Raw genomic sequence first — 22,497 nt, 5'->3', positions numbered from 1 at the left:
GGAGAAACTCCTGGCTCAGAACTTGCTGTCGAAGCACTGCTACCAGATTCTAGAATAGTATCGGCAGGTGTGCTGACAGGTGTAGGATCAGAGATGGCATGTGCACTGTCCTTTTATATTACCTGTTACCAAACCTCTTTCTATACAAAGTTCAATCAAAGGCTCCCCATTATCACTTACCTCTGGCACTCCAAACTTACCTACCTACCTACAGTTTCTCCCACTTTTGCATTCAGGTCCCCTACCACAATTACTTTCTCACCAGGTTCAAAATTCCCTAAACACTCGCCTAACACCTCCCCAAATCTCTCTCTCTCTCTCTCACTCACTCACTCTCTCACTCACTCTCTCACTCACTCTCTCACTCACTCTCTCACTCACTGTCTCACTCACTCACTCTCACTCTCACTCACTCTCACTCTCACTCTCTCTCACTCTCTCTCACTCTCTCTTACTCTCACTCACTCTCTTTTCCAGGTGCATAAACACTTATTATAACCCACTATTGGCATCCGACCCTTATTTTAATATATTTAATCCTTGAATTTATACATTTATATTCTGTCTCCTCTCCTTTCATAACTGATCCTTTAGCCTTACTGTTACCCCTTCCTTAGCTTTATTGTTACCCCTTCCTTAGCTTTATTGTTACCCCTTCCTTAGCTTTATTGTTACCCCTTCCTTAGCTTTATTGTTACCCCTTCCTTAGCTTTATTGTTACCCCTTCCTTAGCTTTATTGTTACCCCTTCCTTAGCTTTGTTACCCCCCTTCCTTAGCTTTATTGTTACCCCTTCCTTAGCTTTATTGTTACCCCTTCCTTAGCTTTGTTACCCCTTCCTTAGCTTTATTGTTACCCCTTCCTTAGCTTTATTGTTACCCCTTCCTTAGCTTTGTTACCCCCCTTCCTTAGCTTTATTGTTACCCCTTCCTTAGCTTTATTGTTACCCCCTTCCTTAGCTTTATTGTTACCCCTTCCTTAGCTTAAACTCTCTCAGATACTCCTGACCTAATCCCATTTATTTGTACCCGATGAAACTCCCATACCCCCTTCAGCTTTGTTTCGCTTAGAGCTACGACATCCATTATATTCTCTCATTTTACCTTTCTCTGTGAGAAATGATACAGTCCCTTGTGGATGAAACTTCTCAGTTATATATCGACTGTAGACAGTAATAAGTCTAATTTATGATCTTAATTAACCTTTGTAATATAAACCTATTCCTTATATAATTTGCAGAGAACATGGATAAAACTGTCTAATTTATTTAACTTATTTCTCATGTTATAACTATCAGTGATGATTAGAACTATTTACAGAGGATCTTATCATTCATGTTCACTCAGATCCTTTAATGTGAACAATAATTCTTACAGTATTTCCACAACATTTATAGATTTTCAAAATATTCTAGAATTTGTAAGTAATAATTCGAATGTATTATGACGACGAGAGCTGGAGAATATGAGGGAAAATGTTGATGAATGTGAAGATGAGTGATGATGAATGTTTAAGAATGCGAAGGCAAGTGCTGGAGGATATGATAAGAGATGAAGACTGAAGGTATGTGGCGGAGAACAGCAATGATGGAGAATATGAAGTGTCAGAGAACATTGTGTGTTGGAGAACATGATGGTGAGTGTTGGAGAACAATATAAAGGTGAGCTGTGGAGAATATGAGTGATGGAGAACAAGATGAAGACAAAATATCAAGGAATATAAGGGTGCTACTGTAAAGTACGCGGGTGATGGCGTAGCATAAACAGCTATGGTAAAATACAAGGGTTCTAACGTAAAATACACCATTATCGTACAAGACAAGTGTTATCGCAAAATACACAGGATATACTGGAAAACACGGGTGCTATCTTCAAACCCACGGATGATATCGTAAAACACGGGTGTTATCTTCAAACCCACGGATGATATCGTAAAACACGGGTGTTGTCTTCAAACCCACGGATGATATCGTAAAAATGGGTGCTACTATAAACCACGAGGATGTTATCATAAAACAATGATGATCTCTTAAACATAAACCTGTAAATTTGGTTTCAAAACAAAAGCTAGAATTCCTTTACTCTCACTAGGTTTATTTACGTTATCTTGGGTTAGGTTAGGTAACATAAAATTTTAAAAATGTATGTTTGATCACAGGTAAGAAAAATACACACACACACACACACACGCACACACAAAAAAAAAAACGGTGACGCTACACCTGGCAGCGAAGTGGCTGAGAAAAACAAGTGTGAACGTTTATCAGTGTTGGCGCGAGCATCGGCACCTTACTTGCTACTGGGTCAGCAACATCATGGTTTTAAAAAATGTCTCTTAGTAGGATACATTGCTGAACTTTGCTATGTTACATCAGTTACTGGACGAATGCAAGATGAACTCCACTGTTGTGCTGAACACAGGTGGTGACACTGACCTGGTATGGCAGCGTGGCCCCTTACCACTACTGTAACTACTGGTGGTGGTGGCAGTGGTGGAGATGGTGGGCGGCGAATGAGAATAAGGATGACGATGACGTTTTTGGAACATGAAGCACTAAACCCAAAAGTATCACTCACCGGCTGGGGAACGAGAGTAAATTATTTTTGATTCGAGGAAGGGGAGAGTAAGTGGTGTACCATGACTCATAAGTTCACCAGCAACACCCACTATAAGTACTCCAGCGACCTGCCGTCCTGATGCCAAACTCGAGTGACTACGTTGCTTATTGAACACTAACCTCTGCCTGGCTCCAGTGACAACGATAGACAGTGCCAGAGTGAAAAACACAGAGTGAAAGTTAGAAAGTGTGAAGGTGAGGAAAACAGAGAAAGTAATTGAGAAAAGGTGATTGAGAAAGTGAGAAAATGAGAGAGAGATAGGCAGAGGAGGGAACAAAGAGAGCGGGAAGGTAGGAGGAGCAGCAAGACAGGTGATATGATACAGCACCTGTTGATTAACGCTACCTCCCTCCCCATCTAACCACCTACCACCACCATCTGCACTGTCAGAACCACTCTGTCCACTTACCACACCCATCTGTACTGTCACAACCACTGTCCCTCCACCTACCACCACCATCTGCACTGTCACAACCACTCTCTCTCCACCTACCACCACCATCTGCACTGTCAGAACAAGGGGAGGAAGGGAGTAGAAAGCAGGAAGATGGCAGGGATGCAAAGAACGGGAAGAGAGCGAATATAGATGGATGGGGAAGGAGAAAGGAATGTGGAGTAGGGAAGGAAGAGAGAGTAGGTATGAAAGGAACAAAGGTAGAGAGGGAAGGAAAAGAGGAGAAAATGAAGGAAGGAAAAGTGAAAATGTAGGAGGGAAGGAGACAAGGAAGGAAGAGAAAAGGAGGGACGGAAATGAGACTGTTGAAAGGAAGAATGAATGAGAGAAAGGAAGAATGAATGAGAGGAAGGAAGATGGAAGCTTAAGTTAGATATGGAGGCTGGCGAAGGGAAGGGGAAATATAGAGGCTAAAGGAAGAAAAGGAAAGAAGGGAACAGAGATGGTAAGGAACGAAGGGAAGGAAGGGTAAGAGAAGAAGGCAAGCAAGAAGGGATGGAAAGGAAAATAGAAGGGTGAGATAAAGATGGGAGGGAAAATTAGGATTAATCCAGAGAAGAGTTTCTGAGGAAGGGCTAGGAAGGGAAGGTGTTAAGCTCTTCATGTAATCAAATTCCATTTGAGGCGTCCTGTCACGATCCCTCCCTTCATCCCTTCTCTTATTTCCTGTGTGAGATCTGGCTGAGTATGTGGTCTGGATGAGTATGAGGTCTAGGTGAGTATGAGGTCTAGCTGAGTATAAGGTCTGGCTCATTATAAGGCCTGGCTCAGTATGAGGCCAAAGTATTGTAACCACTATTTCCTTCTTTTTAGAGCATAACAATTATGGTCAGAGAGGTTAGGGTAATAATAGTGATCCTCCGGAATGCCTAAATTTAATTAAGTATATTCATAATACGACAAAAGCCAGAAATAATATACGAATTATCGTATATAAGTTTAGAATGCATGTTTCTTCTATAGTATCCAACATATACATAAGGCTTTCATAACAGACGATTAGGAGGAGATCCTAGATATAACATATATATAAATGGAGATTACTTTAATGTATAAAGTATTGTTTCCCAATTGGAAGCAGTCAGAATAAAACAGAATATGTCCAGGCCGGCTAATAAACCTTGGCCAGTTACCAGAGATGAGCAGGAGTGTTCTCGTTGGCTGCTACTTCTTCACTGCTCGTCCCTCAACCTTGAGCATACAGGTAAAGTGGGTCACGTGACATGACTCGCCAACACTCAGTAGAGTAGTTGAACATAAAGGGGGGGGGAAAGGGGGGGTATAACCATCGAACATCACGGCTAACTACACACCGGCAGGCAGGCACGTTACTATACCTCCAATTAAGCTTATCATGGCCATGTTACATAAATTATAATAATTGTTAATAAGAATTAGTCTTAATAATACAAGGACGTTCATTTCCAATTTAGCTATTAAAGGAAATAACCGCAATGTAATATTAAAGGAAGGTTAACCATAGGGGCATGACACCCCGGCCCACAAGCAAATATCTCGGCGTTTAAGATGCTGATGGTGTATTATTATTATTATTATTATTATAATCAAAAAGAAGCGCTAAGCCACAAGGGCTATACAGCGCTGCAGGGTAGGGAAGGAAGCAAGGGAATTGGATGGCAGAAGGGAGGGGGATGATCAGCAGGTTACAGAAAACAGCGGGGCAGGGGATAGTACGGGGGTAGAGGGTAGCAAGAGATTCAAGTAGAAAGGGCTGAAAGTATCAGAATTTGTGAAGTAAGTCAGTCGTTGTCAAAAAGTCAATGAGAGAGTCCGGATGAAAGGTGGGTCCATCAGCGAGAAGGGAAGGTAAAGAGAGAGCAGCGGGGCGAAGACGACGACAGAGGTAAATTCTGCGTGCTCGTTGATAAAGTGGGCAGTCCAACAGAATGTGGCTGACTGATAATGGAGCTTGGCAATTCTCACAGAGAGGAGTAAGACGCCTCTCCATGAGATATCCATGAGTAAGACGAGTATGGCCAATGCGAAGACGGGAGAGAGTAGTCTCCCAACCTCGACACTGGTGATAAGAAGACGGCCAGTAACCTATACTCGGTTTAATAGACTGAAGTTTGTTGCCAAGCATAGTAGACCAACGTTGTTGCCAACGGGTGTGAAGGTGGGAAGATATTACAGCAAAATAGTCCGTACATGGAATACCTCTATAAGAAACTGGTAGGTCATGTACTGCTGACCGCGCAGCAGTGTCTGCCTGTTCATTGCCCTGTACGTCAACATGACCAGGGACCCAACAAAAAACAATATCTTTATGCTTAGTAAAGATGCGGCGTAGCCAAAGTTGGATACGGAGGACTAAGGGGTGAGGTGTATCAAATTTTTGTATAGCCTGTAAAGCACTAAGGGAGTCTGAGACAACCACAAATGATGACACAGGCATAGATGCAATACGGATAAGTGCTGTAAGGATGGCATATAATTCAGCAGTAAAAATACTAGCTGAAGATAGTAAATGCCCTTGTACGACGCTGTCCGGAAACACTGCTGCGAATCCTACGCCGTCAGAAGACTTAGAGCCATCTGTGTACACAGCAATGGCATGAGAATGAGAGTGAAAGTGGTCAAGAAAAAGAGAGCGGGAAGCGACCGTAGACAGTTGGGCTTTCGAGCAAGGGAGGGAGAAAGAACAGACTCGAACAGCTGGAACTTCCCAGGGGGGTAGGGAAAAGTAAGATGCTACATGTACATAGAAAGGTGGTAGTTGAAGAGAAGACAAGAGCGAATGAAGGCGAAGAGAGAAGGGACGGAGTAAGCAGGGGCGGCGAACAAATAAAGAATGTCTACTAATATCAGTGACCATTCTATAAATGGAAGGATTGCGGAGATCATGAGAGCGTACATAGTAGCGCAGGCAATGGGCATCACGGCGATCGGATAAGGATGGAACGTTCGCTTCTGCATAGAGGCTTTCGACAGGGGAAGAGCGAAAAGCACCAAGGCATAAACGTAATCCTTGGTGATGAATGGGGTTAAGACTAGAGAGAGTAGCAGGAGATGCCGCTGAATAGATCTGGTCACCATAATCAAGTTTCGATAAAATAAGGGTGGAATGTAGGTGAAGGAGGGTTCGACGATCAGCTCCCCACGAAAGATGAGCAAGGGTTTTAAGAAGGTTCAGCCGGCTGTGACAAGTTGCCTTCAGAGAGGTAATGTGAGGTTTCCAGGATAACCTACGATCAAAGAGGAGGCCCAGAAACTTGACTGTATCACGTTCAGGGATACGGGAGCCATAGAGGTACAAAGGATGATCGGAGATGACAGAGCGTCTAGTGAAAGTGATTTGGTGGGTTTTAGTGCTGGAAAATTTAAACCCATGTGTGGTGGCCCAATTGGAAACACGGTCGACTGCATGCTGGAGAGAAACTGTAAGGAGGTGACAGTCAGCGCCTGCACAGGCAATAGCGAAGTCATCAACATAGAGTGATGACCAAATATTAGATGGAAGACTAGAGGCCAAATTATTAATAGCAAGGAGAAAAAGTGTTGTGCTCAGAACACATCCCTGGGGGACACCTTCAGCTTGGATAAAGTCCGGGGAGAGCACATTATTAACCCGAACACGGAAATGCCTGTCAGTTAAAAAGTTCTTAAGGAAGGATGGTAGATTGCCTCGAAGGCCTAAGGAGTGGGCTTGGGCTAAAATATTATACCTCCAAGTTGTGTCATATGCCTTCTCAAGGTCAAAAAATATGGCAATAACTGAGTGGTTATTCGCAAAGGCATTACGAACATACGTATCCAAGCGCAGTAAGGGGTCTATGGTAGAACGTCCCTTACGAAAGCCATATTGACGATTGGAGAGACTGTTGTGTGTCTCTAAATACCACACTAAACGTCTATTTACTAGACGTTCCATTACTTTGCAAACTGCACTGGTAAGAGCAATGGGACGATAGTGGGAGGTTTCATGTCCCGTAGTGCCTGGTTTGCGGAAAGGGAGAACAATGGCGGATTTCCACAGCTGTGGAAGAACTCCTTGTGACCAAATAAGATTGTAAAGGCGTAATAGGACTGCAAGGGCTGACTGATGTAAATGTTGTAGCATACAAATATGAATGTCGTCGGGCCCAGCTGCCGATGATCGACAAGCTGAGAGTGTTGCCTCCAGTTCTTGAAGTGTAAAAGGCACATTATACTGTTCTTCTCTGAGAGAAGAAAAGTCCAAGGGTGCTAACTCTCTGGCAGACTTTGAGGAAAGAAATGAGGGGCATAGATGGAGTCCCTGAGAAATACGGACCAGATGATTGCCAATTTCATTGGCAACATCTAGTGGGTTTGCTATATCAACACTGGCAACCCGCAGAACAGGAGCCGGGTCAGGAGAATATTTACCACTCAGTTTTCGTACTTTTTTCCAGACTGCACTCATAGAGGAAGCAGAGGTGTTGGTGGAGACATAATCTCGCCAGCAAGTGCGTTTAGCGTCACGGATGACACGGCGAGCGATCGCACGCTTCTGTTTAAAATCAAGGAGTCGCTCTGTGGTTCTATTGTACCGGTACCTGCCCCATGCAGCGCGTTTCAAACGTACTGCACGAGCACAAGCAGGAGACCACCAAGGCACGCATTTCTGAGAATGCCTGCCCGAAGTTTGGGGTATAGAATGAGAAGCTGCGGTGAAAACGGAGGACGAGAAGAGGTGTAAAAGCTCATCGATGGAGGACGAAGAAGGAACCTCTTTAAAAACAGTCAGGTGTGAGTAAAGGTTCCAATTTGCCCGATTAAATTGCCAGCGTGGGATGCGAAGAGGTGGCGAATATGAAGGGGAAGTAAGAATGATTGGGAAATGATCACTGTCATGTAAGTCCGGGAGAACAGACCAAGTGAAGTCTAATGCGGCGGAGGAAGAGCAAACTGAGAGATCGATGCAAGAGAGAGTATGAGTCCGAGGATCAAAATGGGTGTGAGTACCTGTATTTAAAACATGGAGGGGGTGGGTGGCAAGAAAAGCCTCTAACTGAATTCCACGGGAATCACAGTGAGACCCCCCCCAGAGGAAATGGTGGGCATTAAAATCACCAAGTAACAGAATCGGTGGCGGTAATGACGAAACAAGGAAGGCAAAATCCGGAATAGATAATGCCCGAGAAGGAGAGAGATATAAAGAACAGAGTGTATACCACCTATGTAAGTGGATACGGGCTGCTGTGTAATGCAGCGAAGTATGAACAAATAGCTGATGGTACGGAATATCAGTGCGGAGAAGAAGGGCACTTTCATTAAAGGTCCCATCAGGAAAAGGATCTGAAGAATACAATAAATTAAAGCCTGAGATGTGAGAAATAACAGCAGAGTGTAATTTTGGTTCCTGTAAGCAAACACCAACAGGGGCAAACTGGGAGAGTAACATCTGAAGCTCACCCCGATTACCCCTGAGGCCGCGTATATTCCACTGTAAAAAGGCCATGATTGGCAATGATAAAGATACTTGAAATCCGCAGGTAAGGGTTCCTACGGACTAGAAGGGTTAGAAAAGTCCACATGCGGAGGCAGTGGAAAATGTTCAAGCAGCGAAGGAACGGTGCCCTGTGAAGAAAGGAGTTGCGCAGATGGAGCAGAGGAGAGAGAAAGAGCGGAAGGTGGATCAGTGTCCATTGATGGTTTGGTCTCTGCAATATATTCAGAGATTGCTTCAAGTGTTTCGGAATTCAGAGATGTCGTATGGGAGACAATATTGGGAATGGTAGGGGGAGGATGAGTAAAGATTGGAACTGTATTGGACTGTACCAAGGTAGGGGGGGGGCGAAAGGGTGGAGGGAACTGGAGAAGCGTGGCAGGGGACAGAAGAGACAGGAACCTGGGAGGTGGCAGAAGAGGAAGAAACTTGGGAGGGAACAGGGGAGGAAGGTACATTACGAGGAGGAGGGTGAACCTCTGCACTTGTAACTGAGCCAGTGAGAGGGGAAGAACTAGGGACAGAGACAGGGAGGGTAAAATGAGGAGGTGGAAGATGGGTAGGAGGTGTTACCGGACCTTTTTTTGACTTTTGAGAAGTAGAGGGACGATTGGGAAGAGGTGTCGTACGAGGTCTCGTCGACACTGAGGCTTGTAAGAGAGAACTCGAAGAAGCGAGATTAGACTGAGGCGTTGAAGTAGGGACGTCTGAGCCGAGGACAGCAAAAGGATTAGATACAGGAGTGATTATGGGAGAGGTAACCACAGAGGTGGGTGTAGAAGATGGGATACCAGAAGTGGGGGGACGTTTTGAAACACGGGAATAAGAAACACGTGGGAGTCTCCCTTGGAGGCGGAGATGAGAAACTGCCATGGCATAAGGGAGACCTTCTGTCTCTTTGAGGTAACGGATTTCCCGCTCGTTTAAATAGACCTGACAACGGCGAGAGTACGAAGGGTGAGCCTCATGACAGTTAAGGCAAGAGGGAGATCGATTGCAAGACGTATTAGAATGATCATCGGCACCACAGACTGGGCATTCGGCGATAGATCTGCAATATTTCGCTGGATGGCCAAATCGCCAGCAATTTCTACACTGTTGTGGTGTAGGGATCACCTTTCGAACTTGTAACCGATGTCCTGCTATATAAACTGAGGATGGGAGTTCTCGGCTGTCAAAAGTTAAACGAGCCACATTGCTAGGGTATCGTCTCCGCCCACGGGCAGGAAGAACGTAAGTGTCTACCTTGAGGATTGGGAGATCTTGGAGTTCCAGCTGTTCTAGAATGTCGGTGCCACATGTCTGGAAATTTTGTTGAACTATGGTATGGGGCAGAATGACGGTACCACTACAAGAATTGAGGGAATGATGTTTTTCAAGGGTGACAGGAACAGTATCTATATGGGAAAGACGAGAGAGCTCACGAGCCTGGGAAGCATTCTGTATGGTAATGATGCGCGTACCGCTCTTAAGAGCATGAAAAGAAATATCTTTACCAACATGGCGTAGAAGTGCCTTGCCAATACTATGGTCAGAAAGATAGGCAGTAGAGGAAGTTGGTCGTAAAGTGAAGAATTTAGTCCACTGTTCAGTCTGAAACCGAGCGTGGAAAGGTAGTGAAGGACGTGTCGATCGTTTCTGAGAAGAACGAGAAGGTGAAGGTGGAGAAGTATCATCAGCAGGTAATTGTCGTTGACGTTTAGGCGTGGGACCAGAGTTGGTCCGACGTGGAACGGGTCGGCGATTTGAAAATTGCCGCACCGTAGAGGGAGAGGCCGGAAGCATAGTCAGAGGAGAGCGAAGGTCTGATAAATCGAAGGAGTCAGTCGAGCCCTCAGTACCTGAAGCGGGTGAGGAAACAGCACCGGCAATAGGTACAGAGGCATGAGGAATGTCTGAAGAGTGGTCCAAAGACGAGGCGGGGTCAGAACGGGGTGCGGTATCAAGAAGGGGCCCGGGGGTACCAGGTTCATGGACTAGGGCTGCCATGGTTAGGTTACTTCTTTCTTTTTGTTTTTAAGAAAAAAAAAGAAAGAAGAAAAGAAAATAAAAATAAAAAAAAGAAAAAAAAAGGGGGGGACCGGGGAGGGATAGTTCCTAGGAGGAATGAAAGGGCCAGAAATCTCCCTCCGCGCCCAAGAGGACCTCAGCACCGCAAGTAGCGCAGATGCAGCATGGAACCCGTGCCATACCCTACCCATCATGCTAGTAAACTAACAATCCGGGATAGCAACCTCACATCTGCCGAGCTACCTCGGTGGACAAAAGAGAGGGCGGCCGGATATCCGCCACAAAGCATACCTCCTTCGGCCACCACCCCCGGAATCCGAAAGGTGGCTTCCAGAGATACACTCGTCGCCTGAAAGACACCCAAAGCTACTCCGGGATACCGGAGAGGGATCGGGACATCCCCAGGCGATCCAGATTCCACGGCAAACTACGCCACCGCTAAGAACCTCAACGGAATGGGATGGTCCCCGGTATCCTTTCTCCTACCCAGGAACTAGCGCGCCTGTGGGAGAAATCCCAAAGGACAAAAAGAGGAAGGGCAAAAGGGAGGAGTGGGGAGGAGGAGGAGGAAAGGAAAAAGGGGAGGATGGGGAGGATGGGATAGGGGAGGGGAGATTGGGGGGGTAATTAGGTTCGGTCTGAGGAAGAAGACCGATAGGTCTAATTCCTCAGACCAAGAGCCTCTTCACCACGCCAAGGAGCCCCCCTTGAAGAGGTGCTGATGGTGTAGAAGAAACCAACCTGCTGGTATAGGGATGGAGGTACATCATTCCAAGGTTAGTCATCCACTTGCTAGAACTGGTCCAGAAACACTGCTTGACTGCAAAGAATTTCCGTAGTTAGGCCATATATTAGGAGCGAGAGAGAGCATCGGCTAACACGTTGCTCGAACCCTTTATGTGAAAAATGGAGATCCGGTAAGGTTGGATCCTTAAAGCCCAGCGTAATATTCTAACATTTTTTGATTTCATAGAATTTATGAAAGTTAGAGGATTATGGTCTGAGTAAATATTTATCACATGAGGAGTATAACCGAGGTATACGTCAAAGTGTTCTAAGGACAACACTAACGCCAGGGCTTCTTTTTCTATGGTTGAATAAGATCTTTGATATTCTTTCAATTTATAGGAAAAATAACATATTGGATGTAGAATATTATCATTTTGGAAGGATTGCAATAAGACAGCACCTATTGCTGCATCACTGGCATCAACATGGAGGGTGAAGGGAATTTGGAAATTGGGTGCACGCAATACTGGGGCAGAGGAAAGGAAACGTTTTAAACGTTTAAAAGCTTGTTCACAATTCTCGTCCCAATTAAATTTATATTTAGGACTGGTCAATCTAGTCAGGGGGGAGGCAACTTGAGCAAAGTTTGGGCAAAAACGCCTGTAATAAGTAGCCATCCCCAAAAATCGTTGGAGGGCTTTCCTGTCCTGAGGCGTCGGGAAATTTAAAATAGCTTGGACCTTTAATTGGTCGGGGGCTACTAGTCCCTTCCCTATTTTAAAACCGAGATATTTAATCTGGGCTTTACCAAAGTCACATTTTTGTAAATTTACAGTGAAATTGTATTTCTGCAATGCTTTAAGTAGTTGCTCTAATCTTTCTAAATGAGACTGCCAGTCATCACTAAAAACCACCAGGTCGTCTAAGTATGCCTCTACACCTTCTAAGGGTTGGACTAAAATGTTCATAATTCTCTGGAAAGAGGAGGCGGCGTTACACAAGCCGAAAGGCATAACCTTATACGTAAATAGTCCGTTCTTAACTACGAACCCGGAAATCTCTTGGGCCCTAGGAGTTAACGGCACCTGGTAATACCCTCTCAGCAAGTCTAATCTGGTCACAAAGTTGGCACCGGCTACAGCATCTATTAAATCATCAATCCTGGGTAATGGAAACCCATCTGGTTTGGTGACTGAATTTACTTTACGGTAATCCGTGCATAGGCGTACGGTACCATCGGGTTTTGGGACCAATAAACAGGGAGAGGCCCAAGGTGTCCAACTGGGTTCTATCAAATTATATTCCAGTAATGTATTTATTTCTTGTTGAATTAATTCTTGCTTAGCAGGAGAGACCCGGTAAGGGGATTGCTTTATTGGACTATCTTCTAACAATTCAATATCGTGGAAACCCAATGTACAAGGAGTAAGGATATCTTTGAAGATGGAGATATATTTAGTGATTAACTCTTTGATTTGAGATTTTTGGGAGGTAGGAAGAACTTCCAGGAAATGGTCTAGTTCTTTTAAAACTTCAGAATTATGTAGTCTAAATTCTCTTACTTCCCTTACAGTGTCATTCCTTATTTCAGTGGATGTAGGTTGAATAGAGGTAATAATAGTAGGGAGAAGGCTAGACTCGTACTTCTTTAAGTTATCTATGTGATACCTTTTAATTTTCTTACGACGTCCTGGTTCACGGACCAGATAATTCACCTCATTTTCTTTGTCTACTATTTCATATGGCCCCAAATATCTATGTTTTAAAGAATGTCCTGGAATTAAGTTTTTAACTAACACTAATTCATTTGGAGAGAATGAACGAGATTTAGCCTTTTGGTCGTAAGATTTCTTCATTTTGGCTTGAACTGCTGACAGATTCACGGCAGCTAAGCTTTTTAATTTGGAGAGAGGTTCTTTCCAAAGTAGAGGACTGGGATGAAGAGGTCCTCTCTTCCCTATCCAAGAATCTCGTAATATGGCTAGGGGTCCTCGCACCTGATGTCCAAAAATCAAGTCAAATGGAGAGTATTTAGTACTTTCTTGTTCAGCTTCCCGGAGGGCGAAGAGAAGAAAGGGTAAACCTTCGTCCCATTCACGAGAATATTGCTCACAGTAAGCACGTAAAGTAGATTTAAGGGTTTGGTGGAATCTTTCTAGCACTCCTTGTGACTGGGGATGATATGCTTTAGAGAGGATCTGTCTTACTCCTAATCGAGACACAGCCTCTTTAAAAACCTTAGACGTAAAATTAGAACCTTGGTCAGATTGAATTTCACGTGGTATGCCTACTTGAGCAAAGAAGCGTATTAAAGCTCTTACTATATTTCTGGAATTAATTTTGGACATTGGGATAGCATCAGGATACCGAGTTGCCATATCTATGATAGTGAAGATGTACTGGTTACCCCTTTTTGTGCGTGGCAACGGTCCTACACAATCAATAACTAATCTTTCAAAAGGTTCTTCAGGACATTTTATTGGAAGTAAAGGGGCAGACGCGGGATTGTGCGCCGTTTTGCCTATTATTTGACAAACGTGGCATTTCCGTAGTTTGTCAGCAATACAAGTCCTCATCTGAGGCCAAAAAAAAATATTTCCTTATCTTTTTCTCTGTCTTACGAGACCCTAAATGACCTCCCAGTGGATTATCATGTGCTAGTTCAAATACCATACTACGTAAGGACAATGGCACCACTAACAAGTTTCCTTTTGAACTCGAATCATTATCATTATTTCTCTTCCAAAGAAAACCGTCTTCATCTAAAAGGTAACCTTCCTCTTTATCCTTATTGGTTAAACTTTTATCGTCCTTTAGAGCTATAAGAAATTCTTCTTTATTACATTTTCTAGCTAGGTCCGCAGGGACTGGTAAAACTTTGTCACCTGTGGGTCTCGACTGAATTGCTTCGCTAAACAGGAAGTTCAAACCTAATTCATCGGACATTTCTAAAGGCTGTTGAATATCCAAATTGTTAGATTTCTTAGCCATGGCTCTGGTGACCACATTAAGGGGAAATAAATCTAGCCCTGCCTCAGAGGCTTCTAAGGCATAATTTACATCACAAGGATTATCTAAAACCAGAGGCTCTCTGGGTATCTCCAATTGATCAATTTTGTTCCCGATTAATAGATCCACGCCGGCAATGGGAAAAGGTTTATCTGAAAGTCCCACATTGATCCAGCCTACATATCCAGGGAGTTCTACATAAATCCTTATAATAGGGACCTTTATTATTGTGCCTCCGTAAGCCTCTAATAATACGTCTAGCCGGGGTTCACTACTAGTAGGTAACTTTACCAGGTTTGATCTTAATAAAGAGAGATAGCTGCCAGTATCTCGAAAGGTAGTGATATTTACTAACCTCTCTTTACAGAGTCCGAACTTCCCCTGGGAAAAGTAGGGTTCCATAGCTACTCGGACCTTTTCTTCTGAAGCACTGTCGTGGTAAAGTCATCTATTAGACGGTCTGCTAGATGAGGCCTGAAAAGGTAGAGATTCATCATCCAGAGTTTCATACTTCCGAGAGGAATTTATTACCTGGGTAGGATATCTCCCTCTTGGTTGGGTTTTATCTTCCCGCTGTTTATGCCAACACTGGAACTGTCTATGACCTAACTTCTTACAAAAAAGGCACAGTGGTAATTGATCTTTAGGATACTGTCTGGAGAAAGAGCAGTTTGTCACCTGTTTTTTATCTGAATACACCTTCAAAGGTTCGCCAGCTGGAGCTTTCCTAGCAGTCAATCTTGAACTAAAACCTTGGGAGGTAGATTTCTTTTCCGGGGTCTTAGACATTTCTGTGGTTATAGCATGGGAAATTTCAAAGTGATCTGCGTGGGCAGCAGTATCTAACAAGTTAGTAGTAGGAAATGTCAAAAGATAAGTATGAACCCTCTCTGGAAAATATTTAAAAAGGTCTTCATGCAACATCAGCTGGGAAAGTGACTCGACTGAGGCGGCTCCCGCGGCCCTACGCCAACGCTCGAAAGCAGAGAGCTTTTCCCTGGCAAAGTCCACCCAAGACTGCTGAGGATATTTCTTCAGAGTTCTAAACATTTTCAAATAACTGACAGGTAATAAATCATAAGCTTTCAGAAGACAATCTTTTACCTGAGTATAATCAGAATATTGTTCAAAAGGTAAGTTTGCAGTTATGGTTTGGGCTTTTCCTATTAAAGAAGAGTGAATTAAAGCAGCCCAATATTTAGGAGGCCATTGCATCACCTTCGCCTGATTTTCGAATGCTTCAAAAAATGAATCTAAATTATCCTCCGTAAATTTAGGCATCAAAGAGGCTGCTTTACCAAGGTCAAATGAAGGGATTGTATACATATTACTCGATTCTCTTTTCTTCCTCAGTACTTCCCGTTCATAAAGCAAAGATTCACGTTCAAAATTCTCCCTTTTTAACTTTCTCTGGGCTTCTACAAAGGAGGTTTGAAGCGATAAAATACGTTCTAGACGTTCAAAATTCTCCTTAGATTGAATAGTAGTCAAAAGGGCTAAAGGGATTTGGGGTGGAAAGTGTTCATCATCCAATAGAACTTCCTCTTGTTCTGTTTCAAAAACATCTGTAAAGGGTTTACCTGGAACCGTTTCTTTAGCCTGATGGAGTTCTGTTCCCCATATAGTCCTTGGAGATGGAATTGGAGTCGTTGTAGCAGCGTAGCGTTTCCGAGTATCGGGAAGGTCATGTCCGTCGTCTCCAGTAGGGGTTGTTAGCGTCGTAGTTTCGGCCTCGGGTGTCTGTAGAAAAGAATTTAAAAAGGAAGGAATATCTGCTTCTTCATTCTCAGTCTCTGGATCCTGCTCATCTGGAAAAAGGACATTCTGTATCATACATCTGACTGTCTGGTCAGTGAAATGCCTGTCGTATTTTATGCCCAAGCTTCGTGCTAATTGCCAACAAGATTGAAGCTTCAAATTCTGTAATCTCTCCTTTGTTATATCTTCAAACCTCTCTGCCATTTCTACATTCATTTTAAAGGAAATTCAGTGTTATGATCCCGGACACAGGCCCCCACTTGTTACACTCCAAAGTATTGTAACCACTATTTCCTTCTTTTTAGAGCATAACAATTATGGTCAGAGAGGTTAGGGTAATAATAGTGATCCTCCGGAATGCCTAATTTTAATTAAGTATATTCATAATACAACAAAAGCCAGAAATAATATACGAATTATCGTATATAAGTTAAGGATGCACGTTTCTTCTATAGTATCCAACATATACATAAGGCTTTCATAACAAACAATTAGGAGGAGATCCTAGATATAACATATATATAAATGGAGATTACTTTAAAGTATAAAGTCTTGTTTCCCAATTGGAAGCAGTCAGAATAAAACAGAATATGTCCAGGCCGGCTAATAAACCTTGGCCAGTTACCAGAGATGAGCAGGAGTGTTCTCGTTGGCTGCTACTTCTTCACTGCTCGTCCCTCAACCTTGAGCATACAGGTAAAGTGGGTCACGTGACATGACTCGCCAACACTCAGTAGAGTAGTTGAACATAAAGGGGGGGGGGGGAAAGGGGGGGGGGTATAACCATCGAACATCACGGCTAACTATACACCGGCAGGTTACTATACCTCCAATTAAACTTATCATGGCCATGTTACATAAATTATAATAATTGTTAATAAGAATTAGTCTTAATAATACAAGGACGTTCATTTCCAATTTAGCTATTAAAGGAAATAACCGCAATGTAATATTAAAGGAAGGTTAACCATAGGGGCATGACACTATGAGGTCTCGCTCATTATGAGGTCTGGTTCAGTAAGAGAAATGGATCAGTATGAGGCCTGGGTCAGTATGAGGTCTGGCTCAGTATGAGGTCTGGCTCAGTATGAGGTCTGGCTCAGTATGAGGTCTGGTTCAGTATAAGGCTTGGGTCAGTAAGAGGTCTGAGTTAGAACGATATCTGGCTTAATATGAGGTCTGGCTCAATATGAGGTCTGGCTCAATATGAGTTCTGGCTCAGTATAAGGCCTGGGTCATTATAGGCCTGGGTCAGTATGAGGCCTAGGTCAGTATGAGACCTGGGCCAGTATGAGGCCTGGCTCAGTATGAGGCCTGGCTCAGTATGAGGGCTGGCTCAGTATGAGGCCTGGCTCAGTATGAGGCACGTTAACCAGTCTGGAGTTTTATGACTCACCAGCCGCGAGTTCAGTTCCCGCCCGTAGCTTGGTTTGTTTGCAATCGTGTCATTACGATTTCGTGAGTCATAATGAAAGTTTGTAGCTTATCCAATAAGGCAATTTCGACAGAGAAAAAACGGTTAAGACAAAAGAGTTTTGCCAAGAATGTTCTGGAAATAATCAAGTTTAAACTCGATACACAAAAAGTCATTAAAAAACTATTTTTCGCAAGTTTTTTCTTACGTTTACATTCATTTAAAAATGCTCTACACTCGTTCAAAGAATTTTTTTTCAAAAATTGCTTTAAATAAAAATTATAAAAATTGCTACTGCAGCCATACAGTGCCAAATCAATAATAAAAACATACTTCCCATCAGAATATATTACACTGGAATTAGGAACTAATAAATTTGGCAAATTAAAATCATCACAGCTCAAAGTCAATATCAAACATTGTTAATAAAATCAACCAACGGAGAAAGTTTGAAGACGATCAGAAAAAGCATTCGAGTAAGTGATCAGATTTGAATGATTCAAAATTTTGTAGCAATTTTAGGAGTATTTCAAATTTACGCTTACTAATAAACTTATGGATGGTCATCATTCAATAGAATGATTTATTATAATTTACACTTAAAAATTAGGAAATCGAGAGTTTTCGTAAACAATAAGAGGGCAAACATTGCGTTCAGTAAACCAGATGTAATTTTCCAGTTACGGCAGTTTACGATGATTCGAACTTTCATTAACCGTTTTTTAAATATTGATAAATTTCCCTCACACACAAACAAAACTTAACTTGCACTTTCAACGTTGTCAGCTGCGTCAGGCAGTAAACATGGAAGACGTTGTCAGCTGCGTCAGGCAGTAAACATGGAAGACGTTGTCAGCTGCGTCAGGCAGTAAACACGGAAGACGTTCCCAAGATAAAACTGGGAATGATTTTTTTTTACATTATGTTATACAAGGCAGCCACAAATAGGTTATTTTAACAATGAGAACAAGCCACTTGCAGATGGTAATCTTTAGTTCTAGGTTTCTGGCATCCTCGTGTGTTGTCAGGAGCTATGCAATGTTGCAAGACACCAACAGATAAACGGAAATTCTCTGAAGCAAGACAGGTTTCAATGATACCAATGTGTTATTATTATCAAAGCTAAGCGCTAAACGCATAATGGACATACAGCTCTGTCCTCCTGTCTGTTGATGTCTCACAACAACACATTGTTCGTGACGACGCACCAGAGTGGCTTTTTCTGTATTATTTTATATATAAATTAATAACTCTACAACTACACACCTGAATTTCACTCTGTCGTCGGTGAATTAAGAGACGACTTTTATGATTGTTTGAAGCTGTATGACTGGAGTGTTTCTGGGGGTAATGTCACCGTGACCCGGTCTGTGACCAGGCCTCGACCGGTCTGTGACCAGGCCTCGACCGGTCTGTGACCAGGCCTCGACCGGTCTGTGACCAGGCCTCGACCGGTCTGTGACCAGGCCTCGACCGGTCTGTGACCAGGCCTCGACCGGTCTGTGACCAGGCCTCGACCGGTCTGTGACCAGGCCTCGACCGGTCTGTGACCAGGCCTCGACCGGTCTGTGACCAGGCCTCGACCGGTCTGTGACCAGGCCTCGAGCTATGCCAGAATGAATGAAGTTGAGACAGTGACGTCGTGTACTTGCTTTTTGTTCCGTTAATCTGACTTTAGTTACACTACACAAACCTTCAAAATTAAAAAAAAAAATAAAAATCCCTTAATAATTCCCTCTGAGGATAGCTGTAAGGTTTTCTTACGACGTTCTACACACTGCAACACAACATCTACCGTTCGATTTTATCTACATATCAGTAACACGTTGTGCATCACATTTCACACTATATCACTAACACTTAACACGTAATATTGCGCACTGTAACACACACATGCAGTCACTACCTCACCCAACACTAAACTGATCACAGTCGCTGACATGTTAGGTTGAGACAGAGCGGCTGAACCAGCTCTCTCAGAACCACTGGTTCACCTGTCAAGTGTTTTGTTATATTTCTTTAACGAGGTTGTTAGTGCTCAAGGGATATATCTGGAACTTATTTGAAAATATTTTATTTTTTACAGTTCATAATTTTATTTATATTACAAATCTTAATCTTAATCTAAATAATTATAGCTGGATACCAGAAATGTTTTACTGACCAAAGTACTTAATACCAGCTTCACGTCTGACTCCAGTAATGATCCACACTCACCTGTGACGTCACTCACCCGTGACGTCACTCACGCGTGATGTCACTCACCAGTGACGTCAACTCCAAGTGTTGTACCTAACTTCTGATCCAGTGTTTAAGCTCTGGCCATATGTCTATGCAACACAGGATATATACTTAGAGGGTTGTATTTCTCCCAGGGTATATACATGCTGAGACATTAATCCCCTTTTGTAGTGTTTGAATTAATTCTGTCTGTTAGTGGACAGGTTACCAAGCAGCCTTTATGAGCCTAGTGTAGGTGATAGGTTTTAAACTTCAACCAACCAACGTGTTCTATAGGCTTCAAGGGGATATATACACGAAACAGTGCATTTTTCTCAGTTTTGATATATATACTAAGAGTATATTTCAAATAAAATTTTACGAATTAAAGTATTTATGTCGATAAGTTTCGAACCCAGTTAACTAACCAATTTAATACATGTTTAAGAAAGGAAGGACTGATCACCTCCTACGAAGACTGACGGACTGATAACGTCAATAATGCTTCTTCTACAGTTTTTAGTGTTCTGAATTCGACCGTAGAAGACGGTAGCGGTAGCGGTATTAACGAAGTTATGTTACGAATTCTGTCAGTCATACACGTACACACACACACACACACACACACACACACACACACACACACACACACACACACACACACACACACACACACACACACACACACACACTACACGGTTGACGACATGATGTAACTAGAGGAAAGGTGAACTAGAGAGTTATATGATAACGAACAAATTACTGAGCGGAACTGTTTGAGAGACGGTAAATGGGAATGCTAGGACACAGATATATCATTATTTCACTCTTAGAGCAGTCAGAAGTGGAATGACCTGGGGAAGGAAGTGGTAGAGACAGGATTCTTACATAGCTTTAAGAAGAAGTAAGATAAAGCTCTCGAAACCAGGAGAGTGAACCTAGTAACGACCAGGAGCTAAGGCTCGACCCTTGCAACCACATTTACTTGAGCACACACACAGTACGTGGCCAACTGGGCAGTGGTTCGTAAGTTGGATTGCTTGCGACCAGCTGTAACAGCTTGGTTGATCAGGCCCTGATTTACCGGAAGGTCTAGTCATGGACCGAGCCGCGGGGGTGTTGACTCCTGCAACACTTTAGGCAGGAACACACGCACACACACACACACTCCTTTATTCAGTTTCTCTCTCTCTCTCACATTCTATCTTACGTTCTCTCTCTCTCTCTCTCTCTCTCTCTCTCTCTCTCTCTCTCTCTCTCTCTCTCTCTCTCTCTCTCACTCTCTCTCTCTCTCTCTCTCTCTCTCTCTCTCTCTCTCACACACACACACACACACACACGGAGGCAGAATGGTTCATAGATGGGAAATAATAAAAAGAAAGCAGAGCTGGAAGTTGAAAACTCAGCTGAGTCATAAAGATGTTAGGAAGCATTTGTTCAGACTTAGAGTTGTCAGAAAGTGGATCAATCTGGAGAGGAGTAGCCGGGATACATACATAGCTTTAAGAGGTACGACAAGGCTCTAGTAATCAGGAGAGAGTGAACGTAGTATTTACCAGCGAAGAGGCTGGGCCATGAGCTGTGACTCGACCCATGCAACCATGTATAGATGAGTAGGTGAGCACACATATACTCAAAGACACCCTGGCAGGCAAGGCACAAGATGCACACTCAGGCAGGCAAGGCATATGACACACACTAATGCATGCATTGCACAAGACGCACAGCGAGGCAACCTGGTCTGTGAACAGGAGGCCTGGTCACAGACCGGGCCGCGGGGGCGTTGACCCCCGGAACTCTCTCCAGGTAAACTCCAGGTAAACAAGACATACAGCCAGGCAGGCAAGGCACAAGACACACAGCCAGGCAACCAAAGCACAAGACAGCCGGGCAGGCAAGGCACAAGACACACAGCCAGGCAACCAAAGCACAAGCCATACAGCCAGGCAGGCAAAGCACAAGACACAGCCAGGCAACCAAAGCACAAGACACACAGTCAGACAACCAAAGCACAAGACACACAGCCGGGCAGGCAAGGCACAAGACACACAGCCAGGCAGGCAAGGCACAAGACACACAGCCAGGCAGGCAAGGCACAAGACAGCCGGGCAACCAAAGCACAAGACACACAGCCGGGCATCCAAAGCACAATACACACAGCCGGGCAACCAAAGCACAAGACACACAGCCGGGCAGGCAAGGCACAAGACACACAGCCAGGCAGGCAAGGCACAAGACACACAGCCGGGCAGGCAAGGCACAAGACACACAGCCGGGCAGGCAAGGCACAAGACACACAACCAGGCAGGCAAGGCACAAGACACACAGCCAGGCAGGCAAGGCACAAGACACACAGCCGGGCAGGCAAGGCACAAGACACACAGCCAGGCAGGCAAGACACAAGATACACAGCCAGGCAGGCAAGGCACAAGACACACAGCCAGGCAGGCAAGGCACAAGACACACAGCCAGGCAGGCAAGGCACAAGACACACAGCCAGGCAGGCAAGACACAAGACACACAGCCAGGCAGGCAAGGCACAAGACACACAGCCGGGCAGGCAAGGCACAAGACACACAGCCAGGCAGGCAAGACACAAGACACACAGCCAGGCAGGCAAGGCACAAGACACACAGCCAGGCAGGCAAGGCACAAGACACACAGCCAGGCAGGCAAGGCACAAGACGCACAGCCAGGCAACCAAAGCACAAGACACACAGCCGGGCAGGCAAGGCACAAGACACACAGCCAGGCAACCAAAGCACAAGACAGCCGGGCAGGCAAGGCACAAGACACACAGCCAGGCAGGCAAGGCACAAGACACACAGCCAGGCAGGCAAGGCACAAGACACACA

General features: G+C 44.1%; 1 protein-coding gene across 1 annotated transcript; it reads right to left on the bottom strand.

Moving 5' to 3' along the window:
- Positions 1 to 11,255: 11,255 nt before the first annotated feature.
- On the bottom strand, positions 11,256 to 16,224 carry LOC138853230 (uncharacterized). Its single transcript, XM_070088775.1, has 2 exons — positions 14,606 to 16,224; positions 11,256 to 11,332 (listed from the first exon to the last, which is right to left on the bottom strand). Exon 1 carries the CDS (start codon positions 16,222 to 16,224, stop codon positions 14,695 to 14,697), a length of 1,530 nt encoding a protein of 509 aa, XP_069944876.1. The 3' UTR covers positions 11,256 to 11,332; positions 14,606 to 14,694.
- Positions 16,225 to 22,497: the final 6,273 nt, after the last annotated feature.

The sequence above is a fragment of the Cherax quadricarinatus genome, chromosome 26 (genome assembly GCF_038502225.1).
Source record: "Cherax quadricarinatus isolate ZL_2023a chromosome 26, ASM3850222v1, whole genome shotgun sequence".
NCBI lineage: Eukaryota > Metazoa > Arthropoda > Malacostraca > Decapoda > Parastacidae > Cherax > Cherax quadricarinatus.
The sequence above is the reverse complement of the archived record's forward strand: the minus strand, read 5'-3'. Positions and strand labels throughout refer to the sequence as shown.